Raw genomic sequence first — 22,351 nt, 5'->3', positions numbered from 1 at the left:
AGCCCTGCAGCTTCATTAATAAAAAATTTCTTTAGCATTTCGGATTTTTTTGAAAGTCCGAACCGCCGTTTGACTATCCTCCACCCTACCCTTTGCATAACAAATGTTTTTTTTCCGATCTATGATACTGAAAAAGTAAAGAAGTTAAAAATTTCAAATGTAAGTAGTTTATTAAGTTATTTAGAAAAAACCAAAAGGAGTGGGAACGCCCCCCCCCCCCCAGCCGTGATAGGGTTAATATGCAGACGAATTATCTAAGGTTGTTAGTATGCATGTGTAAATACTGTTCATCTACAGGGTGTCCCACGAAACATGACAGTATGCAGGACGACTTGAATGTCGTCTTGATTTTTGATATAATTTGCTGCGTTTATTTGTCAACCTAATTTTAGAAGTAAATTTCTAGAGATAATAATCACAAAATTTCCCTTGTCCTGCCATTTCCAAAATGTGGTCTGCCTTTTTTGTGCTTTCAATATTGCCCGAGATATGAAGAATTTCGTTCAGATTTCGACAATTTTGCTTTTATTTAACAAAATTGAAATCTGAACCAAACTCTTTATATCTCAGGTAATATTGAAAGCACAAAAAACGCAGACCACTTTTTGGAAATGCCAGGGCTAGGAGAACTATGTGATAATTGTTTCAAGAATCATACATGTTAAAGTAGATAGAAGACTAAATGTCACAAATAAATTCAAATACCAAAGACGACTTTCAAGTCGTCTTCCTATTGTCATGTTTCGTGGGACACCCTGTATTAAAGGGTGTTCAACTGAACATTGCGACTTAAAAATCACGACTTATCATGTTTGATATTAACAATCTTTAGTTAATAGTTTTCGGAGAGTAATTCTATTTAAATGTTTTTGCAACGACTGCTATGTGCAAGGGATGTTAAAATAAGCAAATTTAGTTGTCAACTTTGATTTCAATTAAACAAATCTTAAGCAAAATTAAAAATGACTGAGTATCATGTTTGATGTGAATCTTTGGTAAATAATCTCTGAGAGTTAAATTATATTTAAATATTTCTGCAACGAGCCAACGACTGCTATGTGTAAGGAATGTTAAAATAAACAAATTTACTTGTCAATTTTGACTTCAATTTAACGGCTCTTAAACAAAACGTTTTAAAGAAAATTCAAAATCTTTAATATCTTATCAAAATTGTTAGTAAAATAAGGTTAAAATGGGTTGATGACATTTTTTGCGAAAAAAAATACAATTTTGAACAAAAGGTAAAAAATTCGCGAATTTCACGAAAACTTTGAAATAAAAAAATATTAATAGTTTCTGTACAAAAAAAAACCATGTATATGAGCAAGAAAAATATACTATGTATAAGTGTACAGAGAACTATATGAATATATAAGTTGGGAGTAACACCTAACTGTTGCATAAATTAAAGTTAAGTTTGCACCTTGGAGTAGAGAACACATTAGTTTAATACATAGAGATAGTAAGTTCTCTTCATTTTTAACTACTTTTTAAAAAACCATTTTTATTCAAACGTTTAAAGTCAGTTTGTAAACGTTTTTTATCTCTTAATAATAATTATTAGTTTTAAGGATGGCTGCTTGTTAAATTCTAAAACGTAGATCTAATTGATATTAAAATTACCCTATCAATATTTTTGCAAACAAATTTCAAAAATTTTCTTGCTCTTTTTTGAGTGTGCAATTTTTAAATAAAAATCGTGTGCAAATTTTTAAGTAATACATATTTACCATTCATGATTAGGAAGGTTTTATTTATCTTTCTACAATTAAGAGCATAAATTGTTCCCCCTCCCCCCCATGTTCGAATGGTTGTCTCAAAACTTCTGTTCAGTATCTCTAACACTGTTCCCTACTCCAAAGAAAACCCCTGTACAACACCCAGCCATAAACCCACTAATGGACACTATAAATAATACTATAAACTCTTCTATTCAATATTTTATATAATGGATTTTAAGACTGAAGATAAGATAAAGTAGAATTGTAGGTAGACACTTAAACTGTATTCCAGTTCTAAACAGATGTTCCCGGTAACATAAAACAATATTTCTTTGTACATAGTACACTGTACACATCTACTACAGGGGTTCATCTACCGATGTGTGGCATGTACGTATAAGACTTACATTTGTGGTAGTTTGTTTGTACCAAATAGATTCTAGTACAATAAATGGAAACGTAGAATTTGTACACTTTCAGTTCAGTTGTATTCTGACATCAGAAGTGTCAATTCAGTTTAATAATCAATAATAGTGATAATTTTAGAATAAAATGATTTTCTTACAATAAAATAAGTGCAATTTTATGTGTTCTTTATTTTCTGTTTTTACACTTTTTTTATTTAATCTTGGAAAACATGTCAACTAATGTGAGAAAATGTTGTTTTCCTTGTTATATTTGACACTTGTGACGTTGTGTATAATTGGTTCATTTCTCTGTTGCCACCTATTGTACTTGATAATCTATTTGGTTTGTACTAAGATACTTTTCGTGGCAGATCTTAAAACTAAATATTGTTTTGTGGTATTTTTGGTTCATCATGGGTGTACATAGTACAATGTTCAGTCACTCAAATATATCTTAGATGAACCTCCGATCTACTGCAAGTAATATCGGTATTCTTTATAAAATGTCCATGACCAGGATCCGGATCAATTTTTTTCAGGGCAGATCCAGGATCCGGATCCAGGATCTGGATCAAACAGAAATGAATTCTATTTATTGGCAGTAATATATATTTTAAAAAACTTCTAATTGTCTTACTTATTCAAATAAAGGATAAAAAAAATATATCTTTTTGACAACTTTCCAGTTTTCAAATAACAAAAATATTTTTCTTGATATTCTTCTTATATTCAAACTAAAAAAAAAATATTTTCTGTAAAAAAGCTCCAGCTGCAATGCCCTTTTATATATCAAAATATTTGTAAATTAAGCATATCAGAGAGAAACGTTTCACAGAACCAAAAAATATAATTTAAGTATTTTAATAGATCTATAAATATAATGTATAAAAGGTTTACCTAAATAGTAAATACAAAAATACATATAAACCTTGCAGTTTATACAATTCAAATTAAATATAAAAACAAATTGTTCTATTATACTCGCCCGTGATTCACTTTGAATATTCTAATGCATGAATTTATTGGGGGTTCACCAATTTCTCCTTTAGAACTAAAACTGAGCACAACTTCACAAGTTCACCGTTTTTAAATCTTTAAATCTAAAACTGTAAAAAGATTGGGGGGTAGTTTCTACCTGAGATCCAACACAGAATGAGTCCTCAAGATAACTTCCTTCAGAATCCTCAGGCATCTAAAACACCATTGTCAGAAGAAACTCTAACACTTTGATCTAAATGTATAATGTTGTGATCGAACTATTTAATTTCAAGATTTCCCAAAATTATTTGTTTATGTAGTTTAATATTGAATTTAGACATTGTAGGCTAATCTCAATTAGAACAAATCGAGCATTTAAATTTTGTAGCTTAATATATGAAAAGTATAGCTGGAGTACCCGAAGTTGCCCAGGTTTATATTATTAGCTACTCCAGCCGTTTACCCGCACTTGGTATTGAATTAAAAAAAAATATGACAAACATATATATGAGCGAATAGCATTATTATATAATTCTGCATATATGAGCGATTAGCATTATTATATAATATACATAAATGAGTTGCAGGTTTGTAGATTGGATGGATTAATATGTTAATGGTGTATTAATACTCAAATCCAATGTAGTATGAATAGATTAATTATGCATGAGATGTCTAATATTATTTACTATGCAGTTTACACAATATTGGAGGTTGCGTGATTATTAATTTAGCTTAATGAATGGTAATTCGAGATATACTGATATTCAGAGATTCTTGGTAAATTGAGATACTTAAATACTAAGATACTAAGATACAGATGTTCAGAGATACTGAGATACTTATATTCAGAGATACTTGGTAAATTAAGATACTAAGATACAGATGTTCAGATACTGAGATACTGACATTCAGAGATACTGAGATACAGATATTCAGAGATACTGAGATACTGATATTCAGAGATTCTTAGTAAATTGAGATACTTTAATACATAGATATAGATGTTCAGAGATACTGATATTCAGAGATATTGAGATACAGATGTTCAGAGATACTGAGATACTGATATTCAGAGATTCATAGTAAATTGAGATACTTAAATAATAAGATGCAGATGTTCAGAGATACTGAGATACTGATACTTGGTAAATTGAGATACTAAGATAATAAGATGCAGATGTTCAGAGATACTAAGTTACTCAGATAAGAGTTACTATACTACAAAGATATTGACACACTTAGAAAAAGGAAACTATCAAAAGAAGATACTGAAGATACTGATATTTACAGATACTGATATTCTGAGATACTAAACTACTACGATAATAAGAAACTGGGAAAATCGCTCCATCAATGACTGACTGACTGACTGACTCACCCACGCCTGAAATTACCTGAGTGGGTAAAGATAAGGCTGTCAATTAACATGTTTAAAAGTTTAAAGTTTTGCAAAATAAATCCATTAAAAAGGGTGTATTCAGAATTTTTGAATACTTAAATAAATGTATTTTTAGTAGTTCCAACTACCGTGCAAATATCCCCGATGTCCCCCCCCCCCACCTTCTGCATTATTTTATAATAATAATGTTTGGTTAGAAAATAATCATGACGTTGGATTTAAATGCTTGATTGGCACGCTATGTAAAACTGTGGGAGTTCAACCAGGTTTAAGACTCAGGGGGAGGTAGGGGTTCTTTTCATATAAAAAATACTCCTACAATTCTAAACCATTGTGCCAGAAAAAAAATTATTAGTCCTTCTGTTAAAAATAAAAACTCTAAATGTCAATTCTTAAAGATGTTTCTTTATAATGAACTAAAATTTGAAATTTACAAAAAAAATGTGTGAAAATACTGAACATTTAAAATGGCTAAAGGAAGTTGCCACAAACTGAAATTTTCTAATCCCTAAATCTGTCCAACCTGATTGTGTAAACCTTTGATATAATTCCAACTAAGTCTAATTGATCCAACAGAATTTATAGTTTGAAAAATCTAAGGTCTACGTTATTGGATTGCAAAGATTATAAAGATTAGAAAACCAGAGTTTGTGAAAAAGACTCAATTCCTTAATTATATGTATTTTTAAATGGTGAATAATCCCATAAGAATTTTCATAATCTTATTTATGTGATTGTGTGTATCCCAACTTCTCAAGATTTACTTTCACTTACTAACAATTTCAAATCCCCAGATAGTGATTTTTAACAATGTGCACCTCACCTTACAAAATCTCTATTTGCATAAAGATCAAAGGATCTTGAGCTAATAATATTGTCAATAGATTCAATCCATGTCAAGAATAAATGATTTTGAACGAAATCAAGATCGAGAAACATAGTTCAACACTGTTTTATTCATCTCGTAGAGTAGGGAGGTTAGAAAATTGTTACCTAGAAAACTTTGAGTTTTTATTTTCTGTACCTGTACCTGTACCTGTACCTGTACCTGTACCTGTACCTGTACCTGTACCTGTACCTGTACCTGTACCTGTACCTGTACCTGTNATCTGTATCTGTATCTGTATCTGTATCTGTATCTGTATCTGTATCTGTATCTGTATCTGTATCTGTATCTGTATCTGTATCTGTATCTGTATCTGTATCTGTATCTGTATCTGTATCTGTATCTGTATTCGTGCCGTGTATAACTAAGCTTGATATAAAATATTGACTTGATATTACCTAAACACGATTAAATGTGAATACATGATCATCAAACATTTAGCCATACAGCCATATACATTATACCAGTACTCTATTCCGCCTTTTTTCTTACATTCATAGTTTTTGTAAGTTTATTTTTTGCCAAATTATTTGCAAACTTATACACTTTGTTAAAGACTATATACATATACATATACATATACATATACATATACATATACATATACATATACATATACATATACATATACATATACATATACATATACATATACATATACATATACATATACATATACATATACATATACATATACATATACATAACCAAATATTGTGAACTGGTTAATTTTCTAAATTTCAAAGCTGTATTCCAGAAAGATTGCTCATATTAAACTATGCAAAAATGTTATCCTAAGAAAAAACAAAAAGAAAAACCGAACCTCAGACAATCTTCTCAGGTTCGTTTTTCGCATTATCTAATCTCAGGATCAAAATTTGACATAGTACAAAGAGAGCAAATGCTTGAACATAGTTTCCCCCGGCTTTCCAAAAACTTAAGAACCCTATTCTTAAATTTAAGATTTTTCTAAAAAATGTTGCCAAAAATTATGACAAACTTAGGAACATTTTCCAAAATAAAGATTTTAAAGAGCATTTTTTGAAACAGTAAACATGGAACTATTGTACAGCACAGATAGTTTAAACGTTTAGTTATAATGTAACAAAATATTTTATCTTTTAAAATATGAGGTGACTTAAAAAATGGAAATCGTTTATATTTTTCCTAAATTAATCACCTGAAAATCAATTTTCATTAGTAAATTTCACTTTTTCTGACATATGTTAATAATTACATATCCCTTTTTCTCGCTGGGTTCCTCTTGAAAAAAAGTCTCAAAAACCCCCTATTTATCATTAATAAATAGAATTCTTATCTATCTTCTGAACCTGATATACTAAAATGTAAAAAGAAACATATGTACAGTAGGAGGTATGAAGATTGAAATCAAAACTTTTAATAAAATGTAAAAGGAACTTTCTTATGAGGTACAAACACAACAATTTTTCTTCATCATATTTTTAATGGGTTTACAAGACTTTTGTTGAAAATCTCGAACATATTTTTAAGGTGACATTTTTAAAATAACATTTGAAAAATTTAAAAACTCCCCCCCCCCCCCCGAAAATTAAGAACTTTAAGAACGAATTGCTGTTTTTAAGCCAAATTCTGAATTTAAGAACAGGGGGCAACTATGTTAGAATAAACAATATTGTAAGTAATACTTCTCAGATTTTTCTTAAACTTAAATATATAAATATATATAATATATATAATATATAAACATATATACATATATACATATAGATGTTTGAATGATTGATGATGTAGCTCATTACATCTCTTCTAACCACCGATATTTGAGGCAGTGAGGAATATTGGTAAAAACAAGGCCGGGGACACCACCCAACAGTTTATATTACAAATATCGAACTTAAGTTTGATTTTCATTGAGCTTGAGGCTCTGAAACCCGTTTTAAGGACTAAAATTCAAATCAAACTAATTCTGTTTGGTTCAAACTCTAAACCAGGGACCCACCACCATCATAGGTTGGGTTAGTTACAACTTTTCAAACTTGAATACAAACTTTTATAAAAATTCTAAATTTAGAAGATTCAACGAACATAAACAGACCAGAGACCAAATTCTATAAATAGCGAGAAGTAATTAAAACAGAAAGAGTTAGATGAACCACTTCTCTACGACTGCGTTAATGCGGTTCAACCACTTCACGTTATTTATTAAATCTGGTCTCAGATTACATTTTGTTGTCAATGTCTTACAACCCCCCCCCCATCCCTTTCATCTACTACGCCCCCGGCCCTTACCCTGTGGTGATACAAGACCAGAAACTGACCACACACATGCACGCCTTAACACGCAAACAAATACGCAATACGCAGAATATTTCACGCACAGATACGCAAAATACAACATGTGAGTTTTCAAATCTTCTCGTGACGGTAATTCGATTTCAAGTCAACATCTCTTGGAAAAGCTTTATATTTCCGCTTCAATCTATAGAAGGGATTAGGGTTAAGGGGGGGGGGGTTCTTGAGTTTACAAGTAATATGTTAACAACGCTTTAAAGGCATTTTTTATTTATATTTTTTATCCTGAAATACCACTGAAATTAAGCATGTTAAGTTGTTAACCAATATCTATAATAAAGCAAAGTGTCAAATATGTTTGTCAGTTAGGTTAAAATTAGAGAAAACATATCAAGCAATGGAACAACTCACGGTTTGAAATATCATCCCATCCCCAGCCCTATTTATTGGTAAACATTTGTTAAAAGAAATGTCGAAATTTAATAGTGTCAAAGTTAAAAGAATAAAACTGCTGACAAATCATTAATTTCTAAAGAAAAGTCCAATTATTTCCATTTTGTTTTCCTTGAGACGAAAAATATTTCAAATAGAATAAAAATTAAAAATACAACAATTACTAAAATTTTGTTTTATAATCGTACTAAGTGTAGGTCTCACTGAAAAAATTACAGAACCAATTAAAAAAAAATTGAACTACTGCTTAAAACTCTAACTTTCTAATCCCTAGCTATAATCGGATGCCGTTTTATTTCTGTAAATTTTAAAACACAAAATAATATTTCTTATTAAAATACCCAAAATAGTCCAAGATTACAATAAACATTTAATAAATTCATACTTGGCGCAGATAATTTTCCTTCGTAACTCTTATATATTTAACACTTGTTGGTTTATAATTGAAATAAATATTTAAGCTTATTTATTGTTATCATTGAGTACTGTAGTGAAATTTTAAACTTATTTTACTGAAAAAAGGGTATTAAATTTGATTTTACCAGCTTACTAGAAGCAAATGGATTGTTAAGTACAATAGATGGCAACGTAGTATTTGCACACTCTCACTACAGCTGTATTCTGTAAGTGTCAACTCAGTACTGTGCCCGACAAAATTATTAATAATAGTGATAATTTTAGAATAAAGAGCTTATCTTAAAGTGAAAAAGGTGCAATTTAGTGTCTTATTATTTTCTGTTTTTACACTTTTTTATTTAATCTTGAAAAACATGTCAAATAATGGGAGAAAATTTCGTTTTCCTTGTTATATTTGACACTTGTGACGTTGTGTATAATTGGTTCATTTCTCTGTTGCCACCTATTGAACTTGATAATCTATTTGACTAGAAATAATTAAACATTGAATTATCATATTTATGCCCCCCACCCCTTGAAGAGATATCCTTAATTTACCTGAGAAAAAAGGTCGTCTGTGATAGGTCTTAGTTTCCTGCCCATATCTGGGTGCTTGAAAACAGGACTTCTTATTGACCTAAAAGAAATAAAAGATTAACTTTGACATTACTATTAAAAACAAGATCTAAACCATTGTCCTCTAATTGCTAAAACAAAATGCCATGTTACAATTCTTACTTTCCGTTCCCGTTCCCGTTCCCGTTTCCGTTCCTGTTCCTGTTCCTGTTCCTGTTCCTGTTCCTGTTCCTGTTCCTGTTCCTGTTCCTGTTCCTGTTCCTGTTCCTGTTCCTGATTCCATTTCATATAACCCGTCCATGAACCCTTCGATCCAGACTGACTCAGTTAATAAAAAAATTACCCAAAAATAGTTAAAATATAAAATTAGTTAAAAAGAAAAACTCAGGGCGAAGGCATTGCAAATAATAAAAACAGATTTTAAAGATAACATGAATATAAACCAAAATTAGAAAACCTTTCATCCCTGATTTTTCCCTCTTATTCTTAAAAAGATCCAATTAAACCTCTCAATTCTCCAATTTCATTAATGAATAGAATCTTATTAATCTGTTAACTCTAATCTATTGAATTTTATTCCTATTAGAGCTAATAACTCCCACAAATTCAAGGATTCAGGAAAAATTTCCAGTTTTCGATTCTACAAAAGTTACTTTTAACCAGGAGCTTAATTTTGTGCATTCTGGGAACTTTTCATGAAAAATATTCATTTTTAAAGGGATTGATCAAACATTTAGATAATCTACATACAGTGATAACCAGAAAACTGTGAAATAGGAAGAGACACTTTTTAGTCTCAAGTTATGATTTTTATTTGTTAAATGAAGATGAAGATGTAGACAGAGACAGTTCAATTAATAAGTGATATTTAAGCTACGTGTAAATTGTTTGCTTTACCAACATCAAATACGTTTAAAGTTTGCTTATCGTCTTTCCTTTCAACAGTTTTATGGTTCGCACGGAAACATAACCCAAAAATCTGATAACCTTAAAAAAAAAATTCATCGAATTGCAAAGCCACAGACCTGTGATATTTTAAAATATAATTTCTGCTAACTAAAAGGAAAAGTTTTAAACATAAAAGTTTAAGATATCAGGTTGCAAAGATAAATTATTTTTAAAAATTCGAGTTTAAGAAAAGTATTCAAATTCTTTGGACAGACATCCAACCTAAACTAAAAAAATGCATTTTTAAATGATTGATTTTTTGAACTCAAAACCAACACAAACTTTATAAAAACGAGTTTGTTTAAGTTGACCCTTAGGGTTAAGATCTTCACGAAATCAACCTATACCTCAGATACATAGCAGTGTCCTCTCTCTGGGTGGCGTCGTCCACAAAGCTCTCCTCGAACCCGTCCTCGTCCACCCTCTCGTCCTCCGATACATCAGAGCCGGAAACCTCGGCCTCCACATCAAGGAACTCAGCACCTACTCAAATTAAAATAAACCTTTAGGATCCATAAAATTCCACTTCTGATTTATTTCATTTCCGTAAAAGTTTTGATTCTAACCTAATCTTTTTCTCTGCTTCTTTCTAACCAAAGGGCTGGAAGCTTCATGTTCAGATGAACTGTTCAGTCTGAAATAATTGTTTAAAGGGAGTGTTCACAAAAAAGGAATACACGTCTCTTGAATAAGAATCCAGCTTCCGACCGAATTTCATCAAGGTTTATATTCGATTCTCTTTACAGGAACATCAGCTAGAAATGACCGATGAATTATCAAAATATATTTTGTCCCCTCACCACCTTTCATTTTTCGCGCACACTTCCTTAATGCAAGTTTTCTTCAACATAAATATTTAGTTACTATTTATGTTCTATTACAATAGACTTCAAACCAACCAACCAAATAAAAGATGTCCTAGTTAGTGCCAGACCTCACATTAATTTTTTTATGATTCAAATTTGGAAATGACCCCTGAATATTCACTTAAACCTTATAAAAGATGATAACAGATTTTGTAAAAAGAATCTTTGCTTAGGGTTTCTGATCCTTTCTGGATCAATTTCATTCAATATAAAACTTTCAAAAACAAATTCGTAATTTGGTTGAGAACCTAGTATTTGAATTATCATATCAATAATTAATAGAAAGGGTTACATTCTTTGCGGAAAAAAATTGATCGCGAAAAATTTGAAAAACTACAATAATAATAACAATAAATCTACCATAACATAATTAAAATTTTTCAAGAGCATGCGTTACGATAGTCAGTAAAGTTAGTAAATAATAATAATAATAGTGATAATAATAATGATTATCTATAAAATAAAGCTCTTAGCTCATATAAGCATATTTGTATGTTTATATGTAAGCTATAGCTGGCCAAACGGCTGGACTGAATGGGCTGACATTTTTTTAGGAAACTGATGGGTGCCCGGGGAATAAAAAATACTAAAAGAATTCAATTTTCCCCACAAAAAAATTTTTAAAAAATTGTTTTTTCCCCATCAAACGTCGATTTATTGCAAAATTCGATAAAAAAATTTCACGGGCAACGCAGGGAACTTTAGCTAGTATATAAGGATAAAACAAAACTAATAAAGACGGTAATAAGGATGATAAAAATAGATAAAAAAATAAAAAAAATTTACCTCGTTAAACTTGAAATATGTTTGCATTCCTCGTTAATACTTGAAATTCTAGAAAATCCACAGATTACACAGATAATATTGATGATAATATTAATGATAAAATTAATGATAATAATTATGATAATAATAATGATAATAATAACGATAATCATAATGATCATATTAAAAAATAATTGCAGCCAACAAGCTTTCCTAGAAATCTGGCTTGAGCTTCCTTCCAAAATACTAAAAATTTGCACTACAGACTTAACAAATGCATTAGTTTTTCACTTTTCAGCCTTTGAATATAATGTTAATTGATCGTATATATCCTAGCACTCGACTCCCCCAGCTGTTTTCTAAGCCAAATAACCTATGAAGAAATACTTTGACACTTGTTTTAATTTTTCATCCAAGAATGAGAAAAAATTTCTGTGATTATACCTGTCATCCTCCGCCTCCTCCTCTTCGCTCTTTATAATTGGACTAGTCTGAGTACCAAGAAGGATTCCTAGAAAGATCACCAGTGGTTATTATTGATTTTAATAGATCATATATATAGAATTAATAAAAGTGATAGATTTATTTGGAAAATAATTTTGAAGCATGCCAGAACTGGAAATCTTGTATTGTGGATATTGGTATCAATGCCTGATCTTAATCTTGTGTTAGTATGGAGACTAACAATTCAATAATTTAATCTTTTTTCAACATCACGAATGGTAATAATCACCAGTCAGGAGTTTTGATTAGGAAGGAGGAATAACTGAAATGAAAATATGAAAAGAAACGAGTTCTTAATAGATCTTCAAGCGAAAAGTACAACAGTGGATATCAAGATCAAACAATCGGGATTAAGAGTATCAAAGTTCGCATCTCTGGATCAGTGGATGGGTAAAAACCCTGGAAACTTATTGAAAAAAAAAAAACATTACTTTTTAAGATTTTAAAACCGTCCATAAAACTTACAAAACTGACTATTCTTCCTTCTACCTATTCTTCCTACCCCTGAACACAGGACCAGGCCATCCCTCATACCCCTGAATACAGGACTATCCTCCCTCCTACCTAGTTTCTTCTTACCCCTGAATACAGGACTATCCTACCTCCTCCTTCCTACCTGGTTTCTCCCTACCCCTGAATACAGGACCAGGTCATCCCTCCTACCTGGTTTCTTCCTACCCTGAATACAGGACTATCCTTATCCCTCCTATCTGGTTTCTTCCTACCCTGAATACAGGACTATCCTTATCCCTCCTACCTGGTTTCTTCCTACCCTGAATACAGGACTATCCTCATCCCTCCTACCTGGTTTCTTCCTACCCCTGAATACAGGACTATCCTCCTCCCTCCTACCAGGTTTCTCCTTACCCCTGAATACAGGATTATCCTCCGTCCTCTCTCCTACCTGGTTTCTTCCTACCCCTGAATACAGGACTATCCTCATCACTTCTATCAGTCCTGGACGAATTCCTCAGGTCATCTTCGCTAGAACTCTCTACCAGGTTTCTTTTCAATCTAGGTCGAGCAGTCAACACTGGACTTGGGGAGTTTATTCGAGGCTTCTTGGACTGAGGACTATTAAAACTAAAACTGGTTCTTGAACTCATGCTCGCCTCAAAAACTCTTTTGTTTGATCTATCCGTCTGTTGATTATTTGATTGATCAGCTTCTGGTGGATGAACTTGTTGCTGTGAAAACTCATCGATCAACTGTTTACTAAAACAGAAAATTCTTTTACTTCAGATTTGTTTCGATTTATTAATTTTAAAAGTTGTTAATTAATTAAAATGAATGTCCATCTTGTTCTATATGTATACCAGACATTTTGTATTCAGAACTTAAGTTCATTGTAAGGTAAGCAATAGTCTAATTGGTCTGATGAAAGATCTAATGCAAAACACTGAACTCAGGCCAAACATGGTGATCAGTGTTACAGACCAGATTCCAGCTCTATACTTATACTAACCTGAGACATGTGTCAACATGGGCGTTTATTTCTGGTCCCCCTTCCTCTCCCTCAATCATCTGATTACAGATCGGACAAGCACTCATCCTCATCCCATCCACACCAGGGATATTATCTCTTCCAACAGATGTACTCATCCCACTTACACTTGGTTGATCCATTTCACTTATTTCAGGAGCTCTCATCCCAATACTCTGTCTTCTGTCAGTAGTCGTTCTGATCTCTTCCATGATTCTACTTTCCTCATTATGAACAATGTTTCCAGCGATTACATTAATTTCAGAAGCACCTTTCATTTCATCCACCTAAAATATTATTTAATCTATTTAAAACTATTTGAGTACTGTATAGTGTACAATGTAATCCACTTAATATATATTCTTTCAACTGTAAACTGTCAACCATAATATCTACTACTAAATAATTTATAGTGATCTAGAATATCTAGGTTCTACTACTTCTTAATCTAGAATTTCTATGTTCTACTACTACCTGATCTAGAGTTTCTAGTTTCTACTACTACCTGATCTAGAATATCTATGTACTACTATTATATGATCTAGAATATCTATGTTCTGCTACTCCCTGATCTATAATATCTAGGTTCTACTACTCCCTGATCTAGAATATCTAGGTTCTACTACTCCATGATCTAGAATATCTATGTTTTCACTACTCCCTGATCCATAATATCTATGTTCTACTACTCCCTGATCTAAAATATCTATTTTCTACTACTCCATGATCTATAATATCTATGTTCTACTACTCCCTGATCTAGAATCTCTGTGTTCTACTAATCCCTGATCTATAACATCTATGTTCTACTACTCCCTGATCTATAATATCTATGTTCTACTACTCCCTGATCTATAATATCTATGTTCTACTACTCCCTGATCTAGAATATCTAGGTTCTACTACTCCCTGATCTAGAATATCTAGGTTCTACTACTCCCTGATCTAGAATATCTAGGTTCTACTACTACCTGATCTAGAAAATCCTCTCCAAACATATCTTCAGACATATCAATAGACAGCTGGAAATTCGCCATATCTGTGACAGCTTCAGAATTGACAACGCCAGCAGTTAAAGAGCTAATAGTCTCTGAAGGTGTTGATCGTTGAACAACAGCTGCTGTTGGCTGTACCACAGCTGTAGGTTTATGATGAAATGATGAAAAATAAACTACATCATCTGGTTCTTTAATTACACTTAAATCTAAAAGTAGAAAATTATAAAATGTCTTCATCTATGTAATAATAATAATAATAATTATGTACATCTTTTTCTTCCAAAATTAACGTCTGAAGTGATGGAGCTCAAATTTTGTATGTAAGCATATCCCAAGAATGCAGGGGAGTATATTCTTACTAGAAGTTGAATTGTTTCCCCACCCCCTTGGCATTACTGTCCTGAATTTCCTTCCCCGGAGGAGAACGTTTTTTTTCGGTTTTTCATCACAAACTAGCTATTATTGCCACTAACTCACTTATTTTACCATATTTTGAGTCATTTTGTATCACCTTGATTGTTATCTTTAATTTACAGTCATTTAGTCATTTTGCAACATTTTTTCCCAGGGCTAGGGGTGTTTTTCCCCCAAAGTCACAACCAAAAAAAGTTTGCTTTGGGGGGAGGAAATTTTTTGTTTTTTGGGGGTAAAATGGAGAATTTTGGTGTCCAAAAAAGATCAAAAACCAAGTCCCCTTAGAGATTGTTTTGAAATATTTAAAGCTTTTTTAATGGGACACATGATGTTGATATTAAGGAAAAAAATATGATACATTTCCTATAGAAGGGTTAGCAGATAAAAAAAAATGATATTCAAAAAATTTGAAAAAGTCTTCTTTGACATTGCCATAATCTAACAATTTAGATTTTAATTTTCATAATACTAGTGATTATTTACCTTCAAAAATATCACTATCATCGAAAACATTGGAGAGTTTCTTTTTTACTTTTAGTCCACCACTCTTCCTTCTCTCATTAGGAACATCCTGATCTTTTTTAGATCTAAACAATCCAGGAGTAGCTGCCAGCATAGACGTAGATTTATCAGATTGTTCAGTTTTAACATTGTTGTCAGATTTACCAATCCCAGCTCCCATCATCCACTCCTCTGAATCCTGGTTCAGAACAGACACCAGCTGCAGATATAATAAAAATATAAATATTTATTTGGAAACCCTTCCCATTTCCCTCTCCTTGTCTTATTATTCAATAAGGTGTATCATTTAAAAATAAAATTTTAAATTCTGCTTATGTTTAAAATGTACAAAATTCGAAGGGAATCCAAATTAGAGAGTTGAAGCAAAATATTTTTTAAAAATATTTTGTCAACTGTTTAACTCTTAGGTTTAATCTTTATCTATCCCTGAGTAGCTCCCAGAATACTGGGCTCCCTCTGCTCTCCTGGGATGTGAAGATCTGTAAACAGATCATCATCAGAGTTTCCAAACATATCCTCACTCATAGTTCTAACAACAGATTTTACTCTGGGTTCAGGTTTCTTCAGAACTGGGGAATGATCCAATCCAACCCTCTCCTTAGCACAGTGCTTTATTTAATATATTTCATAGCGTTTTTTATCAATAAAGGAATAAGCTTTGCATAATCTTTTTTTTAGCAAAACTGTAATTTTTTAAGTTAAAAATTACGAAAAAAATAATCCTTCTGACCCATAGGATTAGTTTTTTGGTGAAATACAAATTATTTGAGAACGAAAAAAACGAACGATGAACGAATGACTTGGATAGTTCTAAGAAATAAAAATCTATCATTTAAAAAAACGATGACTGTAAATTGTTCAAACAAACATGAATTTTTTAATCGAACAACAAATTTTCCAACAATTTTGAAAAAAATGTTAGTTTTTTAATTAACAAACGATTTTTGGAACAAACTTTTAAAAAACGATAGATATTTTACTGAACGTACAATTTGTTGGAAAAAACTTTTGAAAAAAACTCAAGTTTTTTTTACTGAACGATTGTTCAGCGAGAAAATGAACGAAATAAATGGAAAATAAACGATAATTCTAAGAAAGAAGAAATTATTTTTTTGAACGATCAAAATAAACGAACAAAATAGGTAGTTTACGAACGATTAAAGAACAAAGTGAAAAAAACGCGCCCATCTCTTTTCACAGGAACATCTTCAAGTAGAAAAAAATAAAAATGTGTATCTAATTCTTAACAGATTAAAGTTTTAATTAAGTTTCAATCTTTCAATATTTCAGGAGAAGTAAGGGGACATAATATTTCAGCAGAAGTAAGAGGACACAATATTTCAGGAGAAGTAACAGGACTCAATATTTCAGGAGAAGTAAGGGGACACAATATTTCAGGAGAAGTAAGGGAACACAATATTTCAGGACAAGTTAGGGGACACAATATTTCAGGAGAAGTAAGGGGACACAATATTTCAGGAGAAGTAAGGGAACACAATATTTCAGGAGAAGTTAGGGGACACAATATTTGAGGAGAAGTAAGGGGACACAATATTTCAGGAGAAGTGAGGACACAATATTTCAGGAGAAGTGAGGTCACAATATTTCAGGCGGAGTTAGGGGACACAATATTTCAGGAGAAGTTAGGGGACACAATATTTCAGGTGAAGTTAGGGGACACAATATTTCAGGATAAGTGAGGGGACACAATATTTCAGGCGAAGTTAGGGGATACAATATTTCAGGTGAAGTTAGGGGACACAATATTTCAGGAGAAGTTAGGGAACGCAATATATCAGGTGAAGTTAGGGAACACAATATTTCAGGAGAAGTAAGGGAACACAATATTTCAGGAGAAGTAAGGGAACACAATATTTCAGAAGAAGTAAGAGGACACAATATTTCAGGAGAAGTAACAGGACTCAATATTTCAGGTGAAGTTAGGGGACACAATATTTCAGGAGAAGTTAGGGAACACAATATTTCAGGAGAAGTTACAAGAGGACACAATATTTCAGGAGAAGTAACAGGACTCAATATTTCAGGAGAAGTAAGGGGACACAATATTTCAGGAGAAGTAAGGGGACACAATATTTCAGGAGAAGTAAGGGAACACAATATTTCAGGAGAAGTAAGAGGACACAATATTTCAGGAGAAGTAAAAGGAAACAATTTTTGAACAAACTATTTGTTCAAATGAAGCCATGCCTTAACAGGGGTGAGACGTGTGACTGGAGATGAAAGGCTTGGAAAAGGTTTCTGTTGATGAGGATGAAGTGGAGTACTGGTTTCTATCTGCCTTTTTCTTTTCAGATCAGCAGGGAGAGATATTTCAGACACCTTAACATTGGTAATTGAGATAGTTTCCTTTCTAATTAAATAAATACTGATTCAGAACCCAGCTTTGCCTAAAAACTAAAGTCAACCCACTCAACTCAGAATTATTTCGTAGTTCTACCAAGTTGCTAAATCAAAACTTGATGAAAATCGGTTAAAGGGTTTGTAAGTTATGATCAGATATAGAAACAAACAAACAGACAAACTGTGACTACTACTTCTAAAGTAAGCTATGTTTGTTTATGTTTATGTCTGATCATTACTGATTTGCCGCTAATTTTGATTTGGAAACTTGGTAGCATAAAAATCTTCTTAGCTTGTTTTAGAAATTCTAAGTTTAGGTTGAAAAAGTTTAGGCAAAGCCTGGTTCCCAAGCTAGTTATTTATATAGAGATATAAGAACCTACTTGTGTGTTTAATTTGCTGATAATAGGAGAAGTAGGAAAGCCAATTTGATCAAACTCCTCTGTGTCTGTCACCATTTTGGATTTTTCTGACGCCATTTTAGATTTCTCCGGAGAAAGATTGAACTGAACTGGAGAGAGCTCCAAGATAGGAGAACCAATATCAAACTGTGTGGATATTCCTTCTCCTTCGTTAAACCCTCTTCCAAGTGCTGGAACATCTTTGTCTTCCTCTTCAAGAAGTTCTTCAACATTTTAAATTATTAATATATATCAAAGCTTGTGATGTTTTCGTTAAACATTAACAGTTCCATCTATAAAAACGATTCCAGTAAAAATAAATGATCATATTGTAACAGGGACCTGGGACAGTTAATTTAGAAACTATTTAGCAATGGGGACAGTTAATTTAGAAACTATTTGTAATGTTGCGCGGTACAGTTAAAATTCATATAACAGTATATACGGATGTATAAGAGAACTGATAAATTACCACACCCTCTAATCTTTGAGCCCTCATATCCTTGCAAATTGCAGATGTTGTAAAACTTTGATATTTTTAACATACAATTTTGCGTTATCAAAAGTTTTAAATATTAAGAGTTTACAAATCAGGTTGCAAAAATGTGCATATTAATACAGAAGAATTTGAGGCTAGTGTTTAATTAATTCCTTTGGAAATTGAAGAATGGGATGGAAAACACTTAAACGAGTTAATTAAAATTTAGATGAAAGATATTTAGTTCTACGAAAAATAAGAAAACAATATAAAACCTGGTTCTGGGGAGCCAAGTTCAAACTGACTCCACAACTCAGACTTATTCTCTTTCTCCTTCTCTCCTTTAGGTTTCTTCAAGACTGGGCTTGGTATTGGATCAGGTTCATTTTCCTCCTGGAACCCGAGATCCTCATCATCAGTCTGTTTTAAAAATGTATTTTTTTAGCATCAAAGGGACTGTAAAGGAAAAATGAAAAGGGGGTATAGGGATGCAAACTGAGAATCTCAGGCGTTAAACGATACATATAAAACATCTATCTGATGTTCCTGTCTCGAGAAATTGATATAAAACTGTGTCAAATTTATACGAAAATTCATATAAAAGCAATTTTGTATAAAAGTTGCAGTATTAAACAGATCATATTCAACAAATACGCAACCAATTTGAAAACGACGATATCCCACAGGAGTCTAAGAATCTCAGTTTTGCTCCTATTATAATTTTTAAAATTTTTTTTTTGCATTTTTAATAGATATAATTGATAATATAATTAATAATATAATTAAATATAGTCCGTACAGTCCGTATTACGTCACCAGAACTTCAGCCAATGGCAGTGCAGTATCGTTTTCACGTGATACAGACGGAAATCAAGTGACCAGTATACTGTCTGTATCTGTACTGTGTATGAAAGAATGTATGTATTGTGTATTGCTAGTATGACAAGAAGGCAAGTATAGAATTTACAAAAATGCAAAACAAAAACATGAAGTGCATTTGCACACTGCACAGTGCACAGTGATGAATTGGAACTTATAAATTAAGATTCACTTGAAATTTCGTGGACAGTCACTTTAATGTTTGTTTACCTGATAGAACATATCTAGAGAAGACGCATGAACTTCCTGATCTAGTTGAACAGGTTGCACAACAAGATCTCCCTGGAAGTTCTTTTCAGTCAACCTCTTTACAAGCATACTTCGTTACGTTGCAAGATGGTGAAATATTGAACAAAATATTAGCTATATAAGAAATAATGGTAACAAACTGGGAATGATATTTTTTGTCCAGTGGAACCTATAGAACTATGTAAAAGGAAGACGACTATTGACTTAAGTTAGGAATGAAATAAACCCATTTTTCTATTTAAAAAGAAATGAAGTATGTTCCTGTATGTACTCCGTGTACCGTGTACTTGAGTTCAAGTACAAGTTCTGGTATTTTAACTTTGCTGCCATCCATTCTTCAACACTCACCTACATTTAAGTAATTCAAAAATATTCGGAAATATATTTCTCTTGCAACATGTCCGCTGGGGGTAAGGAGGGGGGGGGAATTGACGGCTGTTACCCCTCCACCTAAATTTCCTCTTTGAAAGCTTTTTACACAATTATACAAAAGCGTAAGAAGCGTAAAGAAGCGTATAGAAGCGTAAAGAAGCGTACAGAAGCGTACAGAAGCGTAAAGAAGCGTATAGAAGCGTAAAGAGGCGTAAAGAAGCGTATAGAAGCGTAAAGAAGCGTATAGAAGCGTAAAGAAGCGTATAGAAGCATATAGAAGCGTAAAGAAGCGTATAGAAGCGTAAAAAGCATATAGAAGCGTAAAGAAGCGAAAAGAAGCGTAAAGAAGCGTATAGAAGCGTAAAGAAGCGTATAGACGCGTAAAGAGGCGCGAAGAAGCGTATAGAAGCGTGAAGAAGCATAAAGAACCGTAAAGAAGAATAAAGAAGCGTAAAGAAGCAAAAAGAAGCGTATAGAAGCGTAAAGAACCGTATAGAAGCGTAAAGAAGCGTTTAGAAGTGTAGAGAAGCGTGAAGGAGCGTTTAGAAGAGTGAAGAAGCATAAAGAACCGTAAAGAATCATAAAGAAGCGTATAGAAGCGTAAAGAAGCATATAGAAGCGTAAAGAATCGTATAGAAGCGTACAATCTAACAATAAACCGGCCAGGGATCAATGCAAAATTATTTAAAGATGAAAGTATAAAAAACCTATGTTTCTCTCGATAAACATTGTGTTATTACGTTTTTTATGCAGTGTGCAATTCCTAAGTTTTTACCAGTTCCACTTCGCTTTTAAATCAAATTGAAGGGAGTGACCGGCAATGTATGGTAGTTGAACTAAGATTGCAGTATTATTGAGATTTTATCTAAGATTCGTTTGCAATCTTTAAAATCCTCGTAGATTATCCATTTTGAGGGATGATTTTGAGAATCGGTTTTATTTAAATTATTCAACGACGATCACGAAAAGAATAACAAATTTTTTTTCAGTAAATTAGTTGTTAAGAAACATGTTGAGAAAATAAAAATGAACTCTTATCATCGAAATAAGTAATCTTTTTCAGTTATTGGTTTCTGTAATATCTCAATTTTAAAAACCATTTTTTGTAGATTTTCTGGAATTATTCATGAATAAACGACATTTTAGGAATTTAAAGAAATCTGCGAACAAATACACAAAGAATAAGGGAATCAATATAATGATGAAAAAGAAACAATTGATTCTAACATTGATTTATTGACACATTTCTAATAAGAAATATGTTCCTTATCATATGATTAGTTTACGGTAGAAATTTTGTTAATTTTTTTCCTCGTGTCGTTTTGATCATTTTTCATAAAACCGATTCTTAAAATGGACAATCGGTAGTTTTTAAATTTGGAATTGGTGCTCTTGCTGAACAAATGTGCACCGCAAAAACGACTGATAAGTCTCAAATTAATCCTAAATTTTTTTCTTAATAATACTGCAATCTCTGTTCAACTACCATACATTGCCGGTCACTCCCTTTAAATCAAATCCAGAATCGAAATGAAATCGTATCAGACTTTTAGAGAATTCTACATAATCCCAAAATGAATTTACTAAGAGAGGACTGAAATAAGCTTTAATAACAACAACAGATGTAGTTATTTTATCTTTTCTAAAACTAAATGCTTTTTAACATTTTTCAGAGAAAAGTACACAACTTATGACAAGTGCTGTACACTACAATTCTATATTAGATTAGTAGATAGACCCTAGAAGTTTTTTTTATCATCGCTCCGTAGACGGGATATTACTAGACATTTACTTCCGATCCGTAGACGGGATATTACTATACATTTACTTCCGGTTCGTAGACGGGATATTACTATACATTTACTTCCAATCCGTAGACGGGATATTACTATACATTTACTTCCGATCCGTAGACGGGATATTACTATACATTTACTTCCCAGATCTTTTTTGAAAGAAACATATGTAAATAAGGTTTCAAAGAAAGGATAAGAGGGTGCCTCACCTTTAGAATACTC

General features: G+C 32.1%; 1 protein-coding gene across 1 annotated transcript in view; it reads right to left on the bottom strand.

Moving 5' to 3' along the window:
* Positions 1-22,351, bottom strand: part of LOC111699349 (Fanconi anemia group M protein homolog) — a 61,588-nt gene that overhangs the window by 19,207 nt on the left and 20,030 nt on the right. Inside the window, exons 26-41 of the mRNA XM_023470000.1 lie at positions 20,223-20,309; positions 19,923-20,018; positions 19,109-19,253; positions 18,338-18,579; positions 17,802-17,933; positions 16,020-16,190; positions 15,555-15,792; positions 14,631-14,863; positions 13,642-13,946; positions 13,081-13,391; positions 12,117-12,183; positions 11,694-11,741; positions 10,608-10,675; positions 10,389-10,524; positions 9,076-9,154; positions 3,264-3,320 (exon numbers count right to left, since the gene is read on the bottom strand). Of these exons, the coding sequence (XP_023325768.1) occupies positions 3,264-3,320; positions 9,076-9,154; positions 10,389-10,524; positions 10,608-10,675; positions 11,694-11,741; positions 12,117-12,183; positions 13,081-13,391; positions 13,642-13,946; positions 14,631-14,863; positions 15,555-15,792; positions 16,020-16,190; positions 17,802-17,933; positions 18,338-18,579; positions 19,109-19,253; positions 19,923-20,018; positions 20,223-20,309 (2,415 nt within the window). The remainder of the gene's footprint in view (positions 1-3,263; positions 3,321-9,075; positions 9,155-10,388; positions 10,525-10,607; positions 10,676-11,693; positions 11,742-12,116; positions 12,184-13,080; positions 13,392-13,641; positions 13,947-14,630; positions 14,864-15,554; positions 15,793-16,019; positions 16,191-17,801; positions 17,934-18,337; positions 18,580-19,108; positions 19,254-19,922; positions 20,019-20,222; positions 20,310-22,351) is intronic.

This window comes from Eurytemora carolleeae, unplaced genomic scaffold (assembly GCF_000591075.1).
Source record: "Eurytemora carolleeae unplaced genomic scaffold, Eaff_2.0 scaffold214, whole genome shotgun sequence".
NCBI lineage: Eukaryota > Metazoa > Arthropoda > Copepoda > Calanoida > Temoridae > Eurytemora > Eurytemora carolleeae.
This window is presented reverse-complemented; position numbering and strand designations above follow the sequence as displayed.